The following is a 19318-nucleotide window of genomic DNA, read 5'->3' as shown; positions in this document are numbered from 1 at the left end:
TGATTTATATTTAAATTATGGTTTAAACTAACTATATTTTAATTATATATTTAATATAATTTAATTTGTATTACAATTATATTTTAAACTAGGGAAAAACTATAATTAATAGTGTGATCAACGGGGGATAGTGTATTGTGGGTAGACTCGTGGACAGGAGATCTGGTGTCTTCAAATATAGGGTTTAATTATTAATGAATTATAATTATAAAATGACAAAATAATTATTTTTGTGAATAAATTATAGTTTATTAAAATATTAAATCATAGTTTTGTTGTAAGATACTGTTAGTTAAAAAAATGTTGTTTTATTTGAATAAATTACTATAATCTTTTAATTGTTAGCAATAATTGATGACTGCTGCTAATTGAATTGATTTCATTTTTTTTTTGAAAATGCAATTGATTTCATTTAATTTTATGCATTTTGTGTTTTGAAAATCATTGTATATTTGTTGGAAAATACGGTTAGTTAAAATGTTGTCATTTGAAACCTTCCTTTTAATTTTATCACTATTGTTATTTGAAAATTGTTGTATATTTATCTGAAAAATCAGTTAGGATGTTACCAATAATTTCGTTTTAGTTAATTAACAGTTAATTATTTGTAATTATTATAAATTGGTAGTAATTACCGGAAACTATCTCTAATTTATTAGTGAAATTAATAGTACTTGGTGAAATACCCAATAATTTTGTCTTAACTAATAATAATTATTTCTTTAGTAGTAATTACTGAAAGTACCAGAAATTACTAGTATTTATGAGAAAATTAGTAATTACTAGTATTTCTTAGGCTTCTAATTATTCCTCTTCAGATTCAAAGCCTATCCATTAATGGACAAAGAAGATATGTTCAGAAAGAGGAAGAATAATAGTCAAGACATCCATCACTGGCGGCCCTTTTCCTCAGGGGAGTTCGATGATGATAGTCTTGCTCTAACTCTTTCTCCACCTTCAACCAAACCAAGACCACCACCACCGTCACCAGCGCTACTGCCTCTTCCATCGTCGCTACAACAACCGAAACCGCAACCGCAACCGCAACCGCAACCGTCACCACCACACATGTCCCCACCCCCACCACCACCACCACCACCACCACCCCCACCAACACCCCCACCATCACCCCCACCCCCACCCCCACCCCCACCCCCACCACCCCCGCCACCACCACCCCCGCCACCGCCATCGCCACCTCATCATCCTCTGTATATTTCTGCATTTGTTACTGGTCCTTTAATGTCAACACTAGCCCCCCAAGAGTCCCGTCCTTCCCGTCCCTTATGCACTCGACGTAACCCTAGACAGGCTCCTCGTCGCGGAAAGAGCGAAGTCATCACCCCTCCTTATCCATGGGCAACCAACCACCGCGCCACCGTATACAGTCTTCACGAACTCTTGTCCATGGGCATCCACGTTATACCTGGGGAAGTAAAATGCAAGAGATGCGAGCATCAATACTTAATGGAGTTCCAACTTGAAAGTAAGTTCACGGAGGTCGCAGCATTCATCACAGCAAGGAAGAGCACGATGCACGATCGGGCCCCTAGAGAATGGATGTATCCACTGCTCCCCACATGCAGGCACTGTGAGCAGGTAAACAGTGCGAGGCCCATTATAGATAGGAAGAAAAGGAAGATCAATTGGCTTTTTCTGCTTCTTGGACGGATGCTTGGGTGTTGCAACCTAAATCAACTGAAATACTTTTGTAAGCACACCAAGAATCATCGTACAGGTGCTAAAGATCGGGTTCTTTATCTCACTTATCTTGGATTGTGCAAGCAACTCGATCCTACAGGTCCTTTTGATCGTTGACATATTTGTTTATGTTTGATCCGTTCTTTCTTTTCTTCATTACGGCGGTCATCTTGTGTAAAAGAAACTTATTAATTTCCTCAACTATTTTGAGTTCCTTACAAAACTATGATGATTCTTCATGTTGTTTGTTCCGTTGCCATACCTCTATTACATCTGGTGCCATTGACTTGGAATCCAAGTAGACACTCATCTTGCCACAATATATCTAAAACAGAATTGAATAATTTTTTTAATACATTGTTCCATCATTAAATAATTGTTGAATCAGTCCTTATCCACATGCTAATGGAGTTTATGACATATTTCAAATCTGTACTCATGCAAGCAACGTCTTCAACATAGAGGTGTTAATTCCGGAGGCTTTGGGTTGCTTCGAAGTAATCCAATCATATTGAGGCCCTGTTTGATTCACTGGAATAGGGGTCTGAAATTGGAATTGGAATGGGTCATTCTCATTCCAACTATTTGGTTGGACGGAGTCGGAATCTCATTTCCATTCCTGCTAGAATGACAATCTTTTACTTGAGAGAATGGCCATTTCCTGCCCCTTCCTTGGGAATGAAATCTCATTCCTGCTGATTATAATTTTCATTTTGATCACAGGCATAGAGTAACAAGGGGAGCAATTAGAAAAGGCTATGGCATCACTCTCAACATGACAGCAAGACCTCATGAGTCAAATGGCTGAGCGCTGTTTGATAAACTCACTATAGGGTTGATCAATTGACAGACCTCAATTTGGTAGAGAAAGTGGAGAAACACCCCAAACTCCATCTTGAGGAATGGAAGCTTGTATGCACCCAAGATTGTGATGCATTTCAATGAAGAGAGGACCCAACGTGCTGGTTTTGTTGAGTAGAGCAGTTTTTCATTTTCAAGAGATTAGGGAGATAAAGTGCGTATCTCTGCCATCCTTTTCCTTCACTCTGCTACTACTATTGTAGTTCGGCTGATTAAATGCTATCATAGTTTAATTGTTTAACTCTTAAGACCTAACCTTCATGACAAGTTGGGACCAATTAATAAACAAGTTGAAGTTGAAGAGAATCCATCCCAAGACATCTCCATTTGGGCGTACTTGTTGGGATCAGTTCTTAGTGTTCCAAACTGATTATATATTAAATATTATATAAATGTTTTATGTTTTTTTTTTTTTGTAATTTTTGTTATAGTTTATGTATATGATTAGTTCTGTGGGTGTTTATTTTAATAATTCTATTTTAAGCGCTTTTCTTGCTTTTATTGTTTGGATTCCATTTCAAAAAAATGACAAGGCAATGGAGGGGGGGAAACAAGAATTTAACATTTCCCCAAATGCCTCATGCACATAAATCCATATGTTTATGCTTTTTAGCGTTTATTTGATGAATAATGAAACCAAACAGTGGTTTCATGCTCAATAAGCACAAATGTCCATGTGGTGCTGATGTGGCAGTGCTTCTTGTGGTTTTTCTTATTGTTCCAAATCCGTCTTACCTTTCTTCTTAATTTGCCCAACAAAACTAACGGGGTTTTAAGATCCTGATTTGGGTACTAGAAAGAATTGGTACTTATAAGTGTACAGTTTTGCATATGCTACACGGCCAAAGTTACCTCTTGGAAGACAGTTGCAAGAGGAGATGTATGGTCTGGCATGATTGCATCGATGAAGATACTACTACTAACTGCAATCTTCTATTCTTATTGCCGCTAGGAGAAGCTCTCATGGCAAGAAAAATGGTAATGCGGCCCAAATATGGATGAGTATCTTTCTTGAAGCAAGAGTTTTGGGAAATGTCTTTTTTTTACTCTCTCTCTCTCTCTCTCTCCTTTAGGCTATGTTTGGCTTGAAGGAAAATGTAGGTGGGATGGACAGGGAAAATATGGAATATTTTGGAATATTCTTCTTTTTTAAATTTGGTTTGTGGGATGTCATGAGATGGGATGGGATAAAAGTGGTATTATAGATCCCAATTCTTAGAATGTGAAATCCCACCATTTTAGTGGAGAACAAGTTGGAATGGAGGAGAAAACTTGTTTAACAAAAAGAAAAAATAAACACCACCTTTATAGTAATATTAGACCAATGCCCAATAATAAATTATTAATTGTTTAATAACATACAAATAAAATAATTTAATAAAAAATAATCATAAATAAATTAAAATAAACAATTAGTAAAATATTAGTAAATTAAAATAATTTAATAATTAATTAATAGTTCAAAATAAAATATTAAAATATTAATTAATACAAACTAAAAACATTAAAATATTAATTAATGATAATAATTAATTAATAATAAAATATAAAATAATATTTTACTAATTACATAATTAATTAATAATTGTTATTAGGGTTGATTTTCCCATTATTCTCCTTTTTGCAACCAAATGATGGGACGTGAAAAATTTTCACCCATTTTCTCTTTCTCATCCCATCCCATCCCATCCCATGCTTTCCTATCACACAAAAATCTCCCATCAAACCAAATGCAACCTTAATTATGATGGAATGGATGGACTATGGAGATGAATGGATCTCCTACCCACAATTCTTTCCACATCCCTACCCAAAAGACACTATAAGTGTATATTTGGTGAGTTATGTTCTCCAAAGTGAGTTTGTGACTAGGAGCTCCAGAGTGGATGAATAAATGACTCGGTGAGTTATGTTCTCAAAAATAAAAAAAGAAAAAAAAATCAGAAAGAAAATCCAATCTATTCCATGTGTTAACAAATGGGATAAATTTGAAAAAGATGATGCATTATGAAAGGAGAAAATACAAAAAAAAAAAAGAGAAAATTAGAAGATGTTAACTTGGCATTAAGGAAATGCTGCTAGTAAGGTGAAATGGAGAAAGGAGAAGGAAAAAATTCCTATTTTTCATTTTTGTACTTAAGGCTTGATTTGGAAGGAGTATAAATACAAATATTTACAGTGCAAATACATATAAAATAATACAAAATATAAGACTTTACACTACAAATTTGTATTTGTACACTAAGGCTTATACAAATACAAATATATACAGTGCAAATACACACAAAATAGTTCAAAATATAAAGTTTTGCACCATATATATTTGTATTTGTACTACTTCCAAGCTGTTTGGAAATAGTGAGCATCTCCAATCTTAGTTGATACTTGATAACAACGGCTCACAGTTCCTCAAAGATACAACCTGCCGACCCTATTGACAGTGGTGTTAGAGGAGAAGAGTGGTGAAGATTTTACTTTAGTACCGTGTCCCATGATTGTATGGGTGAGGTGGTTGGTGTCTAAGCAGCCGTGTCCAATGATTCTTGTCCTCCAGTGTGGCAAGTTGGGTGGTGCGGTTGAGGATGCAGAAGTTCAGTCCATGGTGGATCCAGGATGCGTTGTTGGCACCTCGGAGGAGGAGCGCTTGCTCACTGAAAGGGTGGAACCGTTGGCCTTGTTTTGTTTCGGTGGAGAGGAGGGAGGCCGCAAGGCTTGGTTGAGAAGTCGAGAGAAGTAGATCAGATATCTTTTAAGCCTTAAGGCTTCCTTTGGTAAAGAAGTTGAAGGTGATGATTTCTATTCTCTTGGTGAACTTCCAGGAATCAAGAAGCTGAAAAGGATTTCTGACTTTAGATACATTGGTTGTATGACAATTTTCCCAATTCCTGCCGAGTACCTGGCCTCCCAGCTGATGAGATTTGGAATGGACATTGTCTTGGTCTTGGGCCTCTTTACAAGGAATCCATCTCTATTGGGGATTGGAGTTGGGGAGAAAGATTTATTTCAAAGTCAAGATCAGGGATGAAAAATATGGTATATGTTTGGCATCTAGATATTATACCATTTTTTGAGAAAATTATGTATTTTTTTTGGAAACGTTGCTACTAGGTAGAATATTTCTTGGAACAACAACAATACTTTCTGTTTGGTACCGATGCTCCATATCTATTTTCAGCATTGGTACCCATTATAAGAAGTCCACGTCATGTCCTCGTTGACAGCAACAAGTTGTAATTTGAGAAAACGTTAAATTCAGCATTGCTACAAAGTCCAAACCACACATTCTTGATTTCCAAGGCATAGCTTAAAGAACCGTTTTTTATGAAAAAATGATTCAAAATATATTAACATTTCCTGAAACACCGTTTTTTCCATCGTAATACTGATGTATCACCGTTTTCTAGAGCAACGGCATCAATGCCAAACAGACACGCATGATCTCCGCCTCAAAGTGGCCGCGTTGCCATTCCTCCAGAGAGAGGGCTGGGTTGGTTGCTGTCTTTTGCTGGTTGGGCCTGTTTGGTTTATGTTACGGGTAGTACTTTGTTTTAGGTTGTTGGGCCGATTGTACATGTTTTGTTCAGATCCTGCTGGCTGGTCGTTTTTATTTTTTGAATTTTGGGCAAGCAGTTTATTTTTTTATTTTTGCTTTTTGTTTTGTTTTTTTTGCCCTTCTATCCCTGAATTATTTTTTTCCTTTAAATTAATAATTTTTTGTTTTACTATAAATTAAAAAAAAAGTCGGTTGATCAATTAAATCGAGTGGGGAAATTCAAGGGTTTAAAAAACTTTCAACTGTTTTCATTTCTATTTGCCTTGATCAGTTAAATCAAAGATAAACTTATTAACAACATTTTAAAAAGAACACTTTAAATATTTGTATAAAATAAAATTTATTTTTCCCTTTTAAAAACTCTTTCATGTATCAAATTAATAGTTATCAAGTAGTTGAAACTTGAAAAATGATCTATATATAATTAATTGGCCAACTTATACTCTTTCAGCTTCATCCATCCAGATCTTGTAGGTGGCTGAGCAATTCAACTTGGATTTTCCATACAAATTTCAAAACCATTAAAAGCAGTTCCACTATCGAATTAATATTTGTTACAGAATAAATAAAGAAGAAGACATCATCCACTAGGAAGCCTTTTGATGGGTCCAACACGATCTCACACCAGTACACCACACATCTTCCGTATAGCAGGTCCCACTTTTATTGAGTCCCAGTTTCATGATGAGTTGTATTGTATTGTATCGGTAGATATAGTTCAATACCAGTCAATACATGTGGATACATTGCACTGCACAAGTTGGAATCTCTAGCTTTTGTAGTTTTAATCAAAATTTTCATCAGATTTTTTCAGAACCTTATTTGTATAACCGAATTCAAATCTTCGCCTCGTCTCACAGCACATCCCTGCCGTGTATTGAGAACATCTCCCAATATTAATACCACTCCCAATGATGTCATTATTGAAAGATGTTCCAATGCACGGCGGAGATGTGCTGTGGGGCGTTGTGGGGCAGAGATGTAAACTATGTATGACCTAGCTTGGTCAGGAACTGTTTCTTCACTCCCAACCTGCACAACCAAAGAGAAGATGAAGAGAATATAATTTTACTTTTATGTTTTGTTAATTTAATCATTCATATGCTCACCTTTTAGGTAGAAAATCATTCATATTTAATTGATGTATGTATTTTAGGGATCCAAATGAAAATACAGATTTGTTGCCTATATTTTGTGCACCCCCAAAATATAGAAAAATCCAAACGTTTACAAAAAAAAAACAATTATTTTATAGGTCTTACTTGATTTCTATTAATGATTTATCAAATCCATTGATCCCCAAATTATTTTAGTAATTTATATTAATAAGAATAATAAAATAATTATATCGATTTTTACAAATTCAAAATTACAAAACGCCAAATTCAAAATTATATCATAGATCTAACCATTGTGGTTTTTTAATTAATAATTTAATGCATAATAAACAAAACATAGTGATTATTTTAAGAAATAGAATTACTATTTTTATAATAATACTAAATAAGTAAAAATTAATGATGAAATTATGGTTATATCTATGATATCTTAAGTTTCTATTAGTAAAATTATGGGTTTTACCCTAAAATTTAGGAAAATCTGAAAAATGTGAAAATAATTTATTATGTCTTAAATGATATTTATGGTAGTAAGGAACTATAAGATGAATCTACAAATGATTTATAAACCCATTGATTTAACAACAATTTATGTCAAAAATGTTTTCTTAAACCTTTGGTAGTTTACAGAAATAAAATCATTATATTATTATTTAGTGACTACTAATTGAAAATTTTGAATTGCATATTATATGCATAAATCTAAAAACTAATATAATTTTAAACTTGCATTTAGTCATTTTAAGAAGTTATTCCCATGTTTTGTATTTGGTTTGTTGGTTTCTAGGCTTCTTAGTCTTTAGCACAGTCAATTGGTTTCTTTTGTTGGCCTTTTAGGCCTTGGCTCTGTTTGAGGAGCTTGTCATAAATTTTTACCTTACCTATTCTCCAAAAGAAATGGGCCTTGGCTCTGTTTAATGATCATAGTTATTTCAACCTTAAATTATTGATGTATTAATTTGTGATATTTGTAATTAGAGTTTCTCTAATGTATCCAAGTGTAATTATATCTTTCCACAGCATCCATACATATTCCGATACATATCGGTTAACCTTTCCAATATATAAGATACACAATACTAATACTTTGAAACTCGGTCTGCCCAATGTCTTCTCCATAAATATACTCGCAGAACAGTTAAATTGTATGTAACACTGTTTGGATTACCTCTTATTACTGTCTGTACTCTTAACAAATTAAACAGAAAGGTGCAAGTGATTAATGAGAGAAAGACACACACACACAGAGAAAGAGCCTTAGAAAGCTATCTCACTGTGAACATTTAAACCTTGTAGATTACCTTCGTATTCAGAGTGCTTGCCGCCCACTTGGTCCCTTACTCGTAAGATGAACTTAACATGAACCTTCTCTTTCGGACGAAGGGTTGTCATATCAGCCAATTCCAAGAACAGAGAAAGGCTCTTGCTCTTTTCACTTCCTTTTCCATTTGGATATAGAGCTGCCTTCCTGAAATCAAAAGGTGATTCAATGACTGATCAGAAAAATGAATATTTACTCATGATAATATCAAAAGCTTTGTCAAGTGCATGCCATCAAACTATAGGGAAGGTTACCATTTATGATCTCCAACAGTGAACACTTCAGAGTAATAGCGTTCATTGACCAAACCAGAAAACTTCTCTACCTTCCAAGTATGGGTATAGGTCAATGGTGCAGTATTAAATATTGATGATAAGAGACATGAATTGAGCAAATCCCCATTCTGTCTTTGTCGAATGGAAACATCTCGGCTTGTCATTGGAATCTAGGCACAAGGACAATTTCTTGTAAGTAAAAAAAAATGAGAGCAATATAGAAAACTTATAAAGCCATAAGCCCATAAGAGAAGCCTTATCAATTTCCTTTTCCATATACAATGTCCACTGCAGTCTTGATTCAGGTTTAAGACTCATCAAATTGTAGGATTGTCATTTAGCACTTTTGTCAAACACATCCTTGTATATAGCTTTTGTTTCCTTTTTGTTTAAATTCGATTAACTATTCTTCCTTGAAATCTATATTATCTAGTATTTGGAAAGCAAGAGAAGTGTCTTTCTTTTTGATTTTGATATATACTTAACCCAATCCATGTTTTACTTCTACCGTGCATAGCTTCATCAAGATTAGAAATGCATGAACAGAAGAAAACCAATTATGATAATCAAATTGAGCATATAGCACTTCTGTGGTGCATCTACATGCATTCTCACTGTCTAGAACAATTAAATTACCTTGTACAATTAAAAATTCCTCCAGAAATTGGTCAAATATAAATAACCTCAATTTTGCATTAACCTCCCAGCCAAGAGGGAGAGAGTTTGTCTCTGAAATTGCCAAGTACAAGGAGATATGATGTTTCCCACTTCTTCGTTCGTCTCCTTTTGGATATAGAATCAGCCTCCTACAATCAAAACCATCAATTTAAGTTCGTACTGTGTACTTCATAAGTATAAACCAATCAAAATTAAATGATATCCTTATCTAATTTTTCTGAACGTACAGAAAAAATAAAAAAGAATTGTAATGGAGATATTGTAGATACTATATCATTTAGGAAATTACTAATATTGTATTTAGAAAGTTGCTAATATTCTATTTAGGAAGTTACTAATATTGTATTTAGAAAGTTGCTAATATTGTAATTAGGAAGTTACTAATATTGTGCATAGAGTTTTAGGAAGGTATGATTTTAGGAAGTTGCTAATTTGATCATGATGTAATTGTATATATATGGGGCGATTGCCTCCATTGAGAAATAAGACAATACAGCCATTCCTTTGAATTTCGGCCCATATTTTTTTTGTTATCAGAACCATACTTACGGCTTGGTCGTGACCCCTATCATTTTGAAAGGGGATAACTATGATGAATGGGCCAAAGCTGTGAAGAACGCGTTCTGGGCAAAGAAGAAATTAGCCTTTCTTGAAGGCAATGTGACGAAACCTGGTGATGATGCCGACGAATTGGAAGATTGGTATAGTATGAATTCCATGTTGGTAGCATGGATATTCAATACCATAGAACCAGGGCTTCGGTCTACGATCTCCTATATGGAGATAGCAGAGGAACTGTGGGAGGATCTTCAGGAACGGTTCGCCATCGGAAATGATCTGCGAATTCACCAATTGAATAGCGACTTGGCCAACTGCAAACAAGAAGGTATGACTGTTTCCGCTTATTATGGAAAGATGAAGACCATGTGGGAGGAGTTGGCTGGGTACGTAAAGAACCCACAATGCACGTGTGGTGGGTGCAAGTGTGGAGCGGCGACCGAGCTAGCACTAGAGCGGGAAAAGGAGAAAATTCATTAGTTTCTCATGGGTCTTGATAGTGCAGTTTATGGCACTATCAGATTAAATATTTTGAGTACAGAACCTTTACCTTCTTTGAATCGAATAAATGCAATAATTGTGCAAGAAGAACGGCACAAAACGGTGGCTCGAGCACGTGAAGAACGAGCAGAGGCTGTAGGATTTGCTGTGCAAACTGGAAATAGAACCAAATCTCAGAACAAGGATGAGAAGACGTGCTCTCACTGTGGGAAAACTGGTCATGAGGTACTTAAATACTTCCAGCTTGTAAGCTACCCAGATTGGTGGTTTGCAGGCAAAGGAGGTCGCTCTGGTGGTCGTGGAGGATGAGGATGTCGAGGCACGGGAACCGGAAGAGGTCGAGGAGAATCTGGTTCAACGGCGGCCAATGTTGTCCAGACACCAGGAAGCTGCGGCACTAGCACCACTGCTACGGCTGTATGGACCGGTGACAAAGCTGGTTTTCCCATACTTAATGATGAACAATGGGCAACATTAATGGCGATGATCAATTCACACAAGGAATCCAATTCAGAAAAATTGACGGGTAAGAAAATGTGGTTGATTGATTCAGGGTGTTCTCATAATATGACCAGGAATTTGGAGCTATTGAAGAATCTGCATGAAATCGCTCCTTGCGCCGTTGGACTCCCTAATGGAAAGAATATGATGGCGTTGCAAGAAGGAGAAGTGCAGCTTGGGAAAGGATTGAATTTAAAACATGTTTTATATGTTCCTAATTTGAATTGCAATTTGATATCTGTGTCTCAATTTATTGATGAATTAAATTGTACAGTCACGTTTTCAGACAAATTATGTGTGATGCAGGACCCCACTTCGAGGACAGTGATTGGTGTGGGTGAGAAGCGTGATGGGGTCTCTCTTTGGCGTTGTGTGGCAAGAACAAGTGCTTACAGGTTGGCAAAGGTGGACTCATATGAGTTGTGGCACAGACAAATGGGACATCCCTCAAAACAAGTTGTTAGTTTGCTTCCTACCACTAAAAATAAACTTGCTAGTCAAGAAACATCCAGTAAGTTATGTGATATCTGTTTAAGAGCTAAACAAACTCGTGATGTATTTCCTCTAAGTTCTAATAAAGCTTCTACACCTTTTGCTTTAATTCATTGTGATGTTTGGGGACCATATCGTACTCCTGCTTCATGTGGTGTCGTATATTTCCTAACCATCGTTGATGATTACTCACGGGCAGTATGGATTTATTTAATGGTAGAAAAGAGTGAAGTTAGTACTAACATTATGAAATTTTGTGCCATGGTAATGACCCAATTCGACAGTAAGGTTAGGGTGATAACGGGTCAGAATTTGTAGCCTTAAGTAATTATTGTAATATCCATGGGATTATTCAACAAAAATCTTGTGTAGGGACACCTCAGCAAAACGGCAGAGTGGAACGCAAGCATCGACACATTCTGAATGTTGCACGTGCTTTGCGTTTCTAGGCAAATTTAGTAGTGAATTTTTCGGGCGAATGTGTGTTGATTGCCGGGTACCTGATTAACCATACTCCAAGTTCCTTACTTGATGGAAAGAGTCCATGTGAATTGTTGTTCGGGAAGGAACCAACTTACAAACATATTCGTGTTTTTGGGTGTTTATGTCATGCTCATTATCAGGGGAGTGACAAAGACAAGTTTGGCTCTCGAAGTCGAAAGTACATATTTGTTGGGTATCCTTTCGGTAAGAAAGGATGGAGACTATGACTTAGATACGAATGAGTTCTTTGTATCTCGTGATGTTGTTTTTTCTGAACATATCTTTCCCTATAAAACTACTGTTTCTGAATCACTTAACCTCGGCATGGCCGAGCAACCGTCTGTCTGTAATGATTATGCACATTTCTTTGATAACCATGAGGCAAACAGTGCAGACAATTCGAATGATGAATCAACTTCTGAAGGAGATCTGACTCCGGAAGCAAAGGGGAGTGGTGAAGATCTTAATGAACAGAGAGAGGGCAACGTGAACTTGGAAAGCAATAGTGAAGGTGAAAATCTTGGCCGAGGATGTAGGGAAAGGCGTCCTCCTGAGAAGCTGAAGGACTATATATGCCACACAGTGCAGCACATTAACGACCCCCTCGCGGATCATGCCACAGCATATCACTCCTCAGGTGCGTCCTATCCTATTACACGTTGCGTGACTTGTACTAACTTTTCTTTGAGACAGACAATTTTTGGCAGCTATAACTGTAGGGAAATATCCCACATATTTTTCGGAAGCGAATCGTGAGTTACATTGGAGACAAGCCATGAAGGAGGAAATTGAAGCTCTTGAGCGTAATGGGACCTGGACCCTTGAACCGTTGCCCCCCGGGAAGCGAGCAATCGGGTGCAAATGGGTATACAAGACCAAGTATAATTCAGATGGAACGATCGAAAGACACAAGGCAAGATTGGTGATTTTAGGGAACAACCAGAAAGCCGGGATAGACTATAATGAGACTTTTGCACCATTGGCAAAGATGGTGACTGTTCGGTTGTTCTTGGCTGTAGCAGCGACACGTAAGTGGGAACTTCATCAGATGGACGTGCATAATGCCTTTTTGCATAGTGACCTGGCGAAAGAGGTGTATATGTGATTGCCGCCCAGTTTTTCATCCACACATTCAGGGAAAGTATGTCGTCTGCGCAAATCTTTGTACGGATTGCGACAGGCACCTAGAAACTGGTTTGCCAAATTAGGTACGGCATTGAAGATGTATGATTTTACTCAATCACATTCAGACTATTCTTTATCCACTTACCATAAAAACGGAGCTACACTGTGTGTTTTGGTGTATGTGGACGATCTTGTCGTGGGAAGAAACAATGGGGAGATGATACATCAATTCAAACAATATATGAATCGGTGCTTTCACATGAAGGATCTTGGAACACTAAAGTATTTTCTTGGCATTGAAGTCGCCAGAGGAGATGAGAGCATCTATCTCTGCCAACGAAAATATGCATTAGATATTATTTTTGAAACATGACTGCTGGGGGCTAAACCGGCCCATCTGCCCATGGAACAAAATCATCGACTAGCACTGGCCAACGGGAAGTTCCTGGATGACCTAGAAAAATATAGACGTCTAGTAGGGAGATTAATTTATCTTACTATAACTCGGCCTGAGATTTGTTATTTTGTGCATATATTGGCTCAATTTATGCAACAACCACGACAAGAACACTGGGATGCAGCTTTGTGGGTGGTCCGACACTTAAAAGGAAATCCAGGACAGGGAATCATGTTGAGCGTCAACAGTGATCTCAGATTATATGCTTATTGTGACTTCGACTGGGTTAGTTGTCCTTTGACACGACGCTCTTTGACTGCGTATTTTGTAATGCTTGCACAATCTCCTATTTCCTGGAAAATTAAGAAGCAACATACCGTCTCACGGTCATCTGCAGAAGCAGAGTACAGGTCTCTGGCTGCTGCAACGTGTGAATTAAAATGGTTAAAGAGTGTCCTTCATGATCTTGGGGTGGAACATCCCGGATCTATGAAATTGAATTGTGATAGTCGTGCCGCTATGTATATTGCGGCTAATCCGGTTTTTCATGAGCGCACCAAACATATAGAGGTTGATTGTAACTTTGTTCGTGATGCCTTGCATGCTCGAACTATTGAGACTGCTCATGTGCGGACTTATAATCAGTTGGCAGATATCTTGACCAAGGCACTTGGGTGACGATAGTTCGATTTTCTTCTTCGCAAGTTGGGCATAGTGACCTACATGCTCCAACTTGAGGGGGAGTAATGGAGATATTGTAGATACTGTATAATATTTAGAAAGATATCATTTAAGAAATTACTAATATTGTATTTAGAAAGTTGCTAATATTATATTTAGGAAGTTACTAATATTGTATTTAGAAAGTTGCTAATTTGTAATTAGGAAGTTACTAATATTGTGCATAGAGTTTTAGGAAAATATAGTTTTAGGAAGTTGTTAAATTCTAGAGTTGCTAATTTGATCATGATGTAATTGTATATATATGGGGCGATTGCCACCATTGAAAAATAAGACACTACAGCCATTCCTTTGAATTTCGGCCCATATTCTTTTAATTGTCACTCTCCCTTTTGAATAATCTCATAGTTATTAATCAAATATATATATAAATTTGTTTGGACAAGTGAAAGCAGGAGTGACCAAGAGCAAAGGGTGAAACAGCAATAGCAAAGAAATAGAACATGAAGAAAATTTGAAACAATATTACCACTTGTAACCTCCAGCTTCAAAATCACCAGAAACATATTTCTTCAGAGAAGACTCTACAAGTGAAGAGAACGGTTTAATCTTTAGTATGTAGTGAACTGGTTTTTCTTTCCTAAAAGATCTTAAAATTCCTGCAAAATATGGGAAATTTGGATTTAGAGATGAGAATATATAAATTAACCCAAAGGTGTGACCGTGTGAGGGAGGAATTGAAAGAATTAAAACTTACGTTCTTCACGGTTCATTTTGGCAAGAACTTATTGCAGGAAATCACTGCGCAAGTAAGATGTATATTCTAACGCTTCAACGCAAACTTTTAATGGTGCGGACATGCAGAGGAGTTGCAACATACAAGAAAGGAACCCTTGGGTTGTCTATCAAAACTTTGAGATCTCAACAGTCAGACCTACATGCAAAGAATATTTTGTCACCTCCAGTCATTATTTGTTGAGAAATGTTAACTATACGTATTCTTAATGGATCGATGCAGTCGAATTGTTTAATTGTTTTTTGATGATTCCAACACCGTTTATTTTATTCGGATGGTGAGAGACGAGAGTTAAATATTTCTTTTACCCGCGTCTATTCATGTTCCACAATCCACATGCAATATCTCTCTCAATCAATGATTTTATCAAAAGTATAGGTTTAACCATCTGGTTCAAATGGTTTGAATGGTTCATTGTCTGATCAATGCCAATATCTGTGACCCAACCCGGCTTCGTTTTGGGTCAGCTGGTTGGGACAGATTATCTTTGAGTTCAGGTCACTAAAAATAGGAAACTCACCCTAACCCACCTTTTTGGGTTTGGTCGGATTCGCGGGTTGGGTCATGTTTTTGCCATGTTTAATTCCTACAATAATTAAAATATATATAAGATTTTACCATTTTTATCAACTGGATACATGTTATATCTAGTTATGAATCATTGAATCAATACCAATTTGAAAATAGGTGGCATGCGACTCCGTTCGGCTTCGTTTTGGGTTGCGACAAACTATCTTTGAGCTCAGGGTATTTATATATAGGAAACCCTAACCCACTGTTTTTTGGTGGATTTCAAGTTTTTGCCAGGTTTAATTCCTACAATAATTCAAATACCATTTTTATCAATTGGGTACATGTTATATTTAGTTATGAACTGCTTCTTTCATAATGTCATTATGTTTATCTCTCTCTCTCTATATATATATATTGAAATCGGAAACTACTGTTTATTCATCTAGAAGCTGGAATAATCAGAATCAGTCAAAATTTTTCAATTTTGTATTTTGTTTGTTATTATTGTTGTTGTTGTTGTCATTTTTGTTGTTTCATTAAATAATTCTTATTATCTTATTATTATTTTAATAATATTTTATTAATATTAGTGTTAGGTGTATTAGGGTTTGTAGGGTTTTTTGTCATTAGTTCTTTACTTTTTCGAGAAACTCTGAATGGGAATCTCATTTCCAGGGGGAGGGGGCTTGAATTGCCACTCTGCCAAAAATGGAAATCAGTCTCATTTGATCAAAAATTACAACAATACAAAAAATATTGGATTCAACGTTTTTTCAAATTCGACCTCTATCATCTTCATTTGGTGAACTATCAGTTGAGGTGTCATGTCCTCATTTTTCTTGTAGCATGTACTTTACATCTAGCCAATCCTTCAAGTAAATACACATCTCCAAGGTTAACTATTGAAGTAGTTCTTCTCCTCGCCTAGAATCCAATTTATTACCTACAAAAAAACAAGACTCCGATGCAGTTGTTAACACTGGAGGGGTTAATATAACATACCATGGCAAAAAGAATTGGATATTTTTTTCCATTTTCTCTCCACCATGTTAAAATATCAACTTTGTCTATTTCCTCTGAGCTAAGGCAGTCAAACATATTTGATTGTTGCAAATAAAATTGAAGTTCACTGAATGATGAACTTTATGAAGAGGTGGCAGTTGATTGCTGCCTTCCTCTAGTTATTATTGACCAAATTTTATTCCCACTACCACTTTCACGTAGTGTACATGATTGTTGAACTTAACTTTGAGATTCATACATTTCATACACTTGAAATAATATTTTTTTTTTGTTTCATTTTGTATTATCATATTTATATGATAAAGATCAAGTAAAACATCTAAACCTGATTTTTTTAACTCTAGGGTCAAAAACTGCAGCTAAACAATATAAAGGAGAAATATTTTCCTAATATTTTTTAAATTTTGTTTTCAGAATTTTAACAATCTTTTGAAATTGTGGAGTATCTCTATATTTAAAAAAAATATCACTAATTATAAAAATTGATTAACTAATACACATGAAATAGGATGATAAACTCATACAAAAATAAATTAGTTACATCATAAAAAGTTTGTAAACAATCTTTTATACAAATTACAACTTCCCAATCTTCATCAATTATGTAACCATTTGACAGTTTTTTATTATAAAACTTGTTAGAGCACCTTTATATGATAAACAATTTTCTAACATTGAATATGTTAAATTCAACTTATGTTGTACATCTAATACAAATCTTTTATATTTTTTTCCATATTTGTGACATAAACTTCTAAATTCTTGTTTTCAAACCCTTGTAGTTCTAACATGCATAATACAATGTCAAACTTTATTAATATGGGGTGAAATAAATTCTAATTCATCTTGTACACATAAATTTAATATGTGATATTCACACTTAATATGAAATAGTTTTCCATGAAAAATATTTTAATTAATTTTTTAACATATTTATTGCAAAATCATTATTACTAGCATTATCAAAAGTAATAGAAAAAAATTCATTTTCAATTTTATATTCATATAAAGTATTTAAAATAATTTCAAAAATTGCATTGCCAGTATGTAGCCATTTAGTTTTGTAGAACTTAAAATTCTCTCTTTTCTTTTTTTTTTTTTGTGCAAATTTCATTCTTGATCAATAAAATGTGTGTAGTGACACAAATATAACTATCCATATACCAAACGTAAGAGAAACTTTAGAATTTAAATTAGAAAGAATTGAATTTAAATCTTGTCTATATATCTAAAAAAAAAGTAAAGCATCATTTCTAGTTGTATTCCTAGAAACTTTCCTAAATTGAGGATTAATAGAATGTGTGCACAAAAAATTTTCTTACTTAGAGTCTCCAAAAAAATAAAGGGTTGCTCAACATGTACAATATATTTAGCCAATTCTTACTTCATTTTCTCTTGGAAATAATGAAAATTATCAAATACCCCACAAGAAATCTATATTCCGTTTGAATTATCTCTCTATCTTAAGTGAGATGCCTTGTGTCTAGACAAAATGGTCAGTGCCACCACTATTGTGGTAGTTAAAATCATGTTTGCATTTTTTGTAAACATCTCTTCTTCCCTTTCTCGGTATCAATATTTTCAAAATTATCATACTAAGATTAGGCTTCATCAACAAAAGGAAAAAGGAGTTTGGGAAGAACCAACCATTGTAATGAGAACTAAAATTTAGAGAAAAAGAATAAATTTAATCTACTACCAATTCGGTCCAACTGCTAGTATCCTTGATTTCAACCGATGAAGCTTTCTAAGCATCCTAGATTGCATTATTTGGTTTGCAGACTTAAGACACTTGAAACAAGCTCCTCCTTCTTGAAATTTGGAAATTGGAATAAAAGAATAAAATTGAGAAAATGAAGAGAATACGAGAGTATGTAGATTGTAGAGAGTAATAGAGAATGAGAGTATGTAAGTGACTATGAGACTTGTGGTGAGAATGAAGGAGGGTGGGAGTATTTATAGGAATTAAAGGGATTAACCAAAATACCCTCTAAAACTAGATTTTTATGGCTATTGGGAGGGATGTTTTGGTTATTTCTAGGGCTTATATGTCATTTGACTTAAACACCCCCTAAAAAGCTGCTTTTCATAAGACAATAAGAGACTTTAATTTGAATATCAGCAGAACTAAGATCATTAAGTCTTGTTGTTACAGAGACAACAAAAGCATCATAATATAGGCTAAGCCCCGAAGTAAATGATGAATAAATTCAATCTCAAGTGCAACGTAACTAGCTACAGCCAATGAACCTTTTATCTTTTGGATATAGTGTTCAAAGACAAATTTCCCTTTTGAACATGCACTAACTCCAATTCTAAATCATTGATACAAAAACGGTTGGATGAAGAGAACAACCAGTTTAGATCAGTCCACAATTCCTTAGAAATGGAACAACCACAACACTTGCAAGAACTAATTCATTAAGAGTTGATAGTAAAAAATTCAAGATCAATTGATCTTGTTCAATCCATGTGGTATATGCAGGGTTAGGAGTATGGGTACCTTGAGTGAATGATGTAGAAGTCTCATCATACTGAGACGGACAGGGAAATGAGCCATCCACATACCCGAGTATGTGTAGTCCACGTAGAGTAGGATCAACTAGAATGCTCCACAAGATGTAATTATCCTTTGTTAATTTGACAAAGATCAAACTAGTGATTCCTTGAATCTCTGGATCAATGAAGTCGGGCTTGGAGTTGCAGCACTTGACTGATGTGAGGGAATGGTAGTTGAGTGA

At 35.3% G+C, this 19318-nt stretch overlaps 1 protein-coding gene across 1 annotated transcript; it reads left to right on the top strand.

Annotated features, from left to right (window-relative positions):
- The first annotated feature begins 837 nt into the window (after nucleotides 1–837).
- LOC148802081 (uncharacterized) lies at nucleotides 838–1892 on the top strand. Its single transcript, XM_088897817.1, has one exon. The coding sequence runs from the start codon at nucleotides 838–840 to the stop codon at nucleotides 1816–1818; it is 981 nt and encodes a 326-aa protein (XP_088753943.1). The 3' UTR covers nucleotides 1819–1892.
- The last annotated feature ends 17426 nt before the right edge of the window (nucleotides 1893–19318 follow it).

This window comes from Nelumbo nucifera, chromosome 2 (genome assembly GCF_055504915.1).
Source record: "Nelumbo nucifera cultivar China Antique chromosome 2, China Antique-T2T, whole genome shotgun sequence".
NCBI classification, from domain to species: domain Eukaryota; kingdom Viridiplantae; phylum Streptophyta; class Magnoliopsida; order Proteales; family Nelumbonaceae; genus Nelumbo; species Nelumbo nucifera.
Note: the sequence above shows the minus strand (reverse complement) of the source record. Positions and strands in the feature narration are given on the sequence as shown.

Coding starts and splice junctions, on each gene's coding strand:
- LOC148802081 (XM_088897817.1), top strand. CDS start 838: ATGGACAAAGAAGATATGTTCAGAAAGAGGAAGAATAATAGTCAAGAC.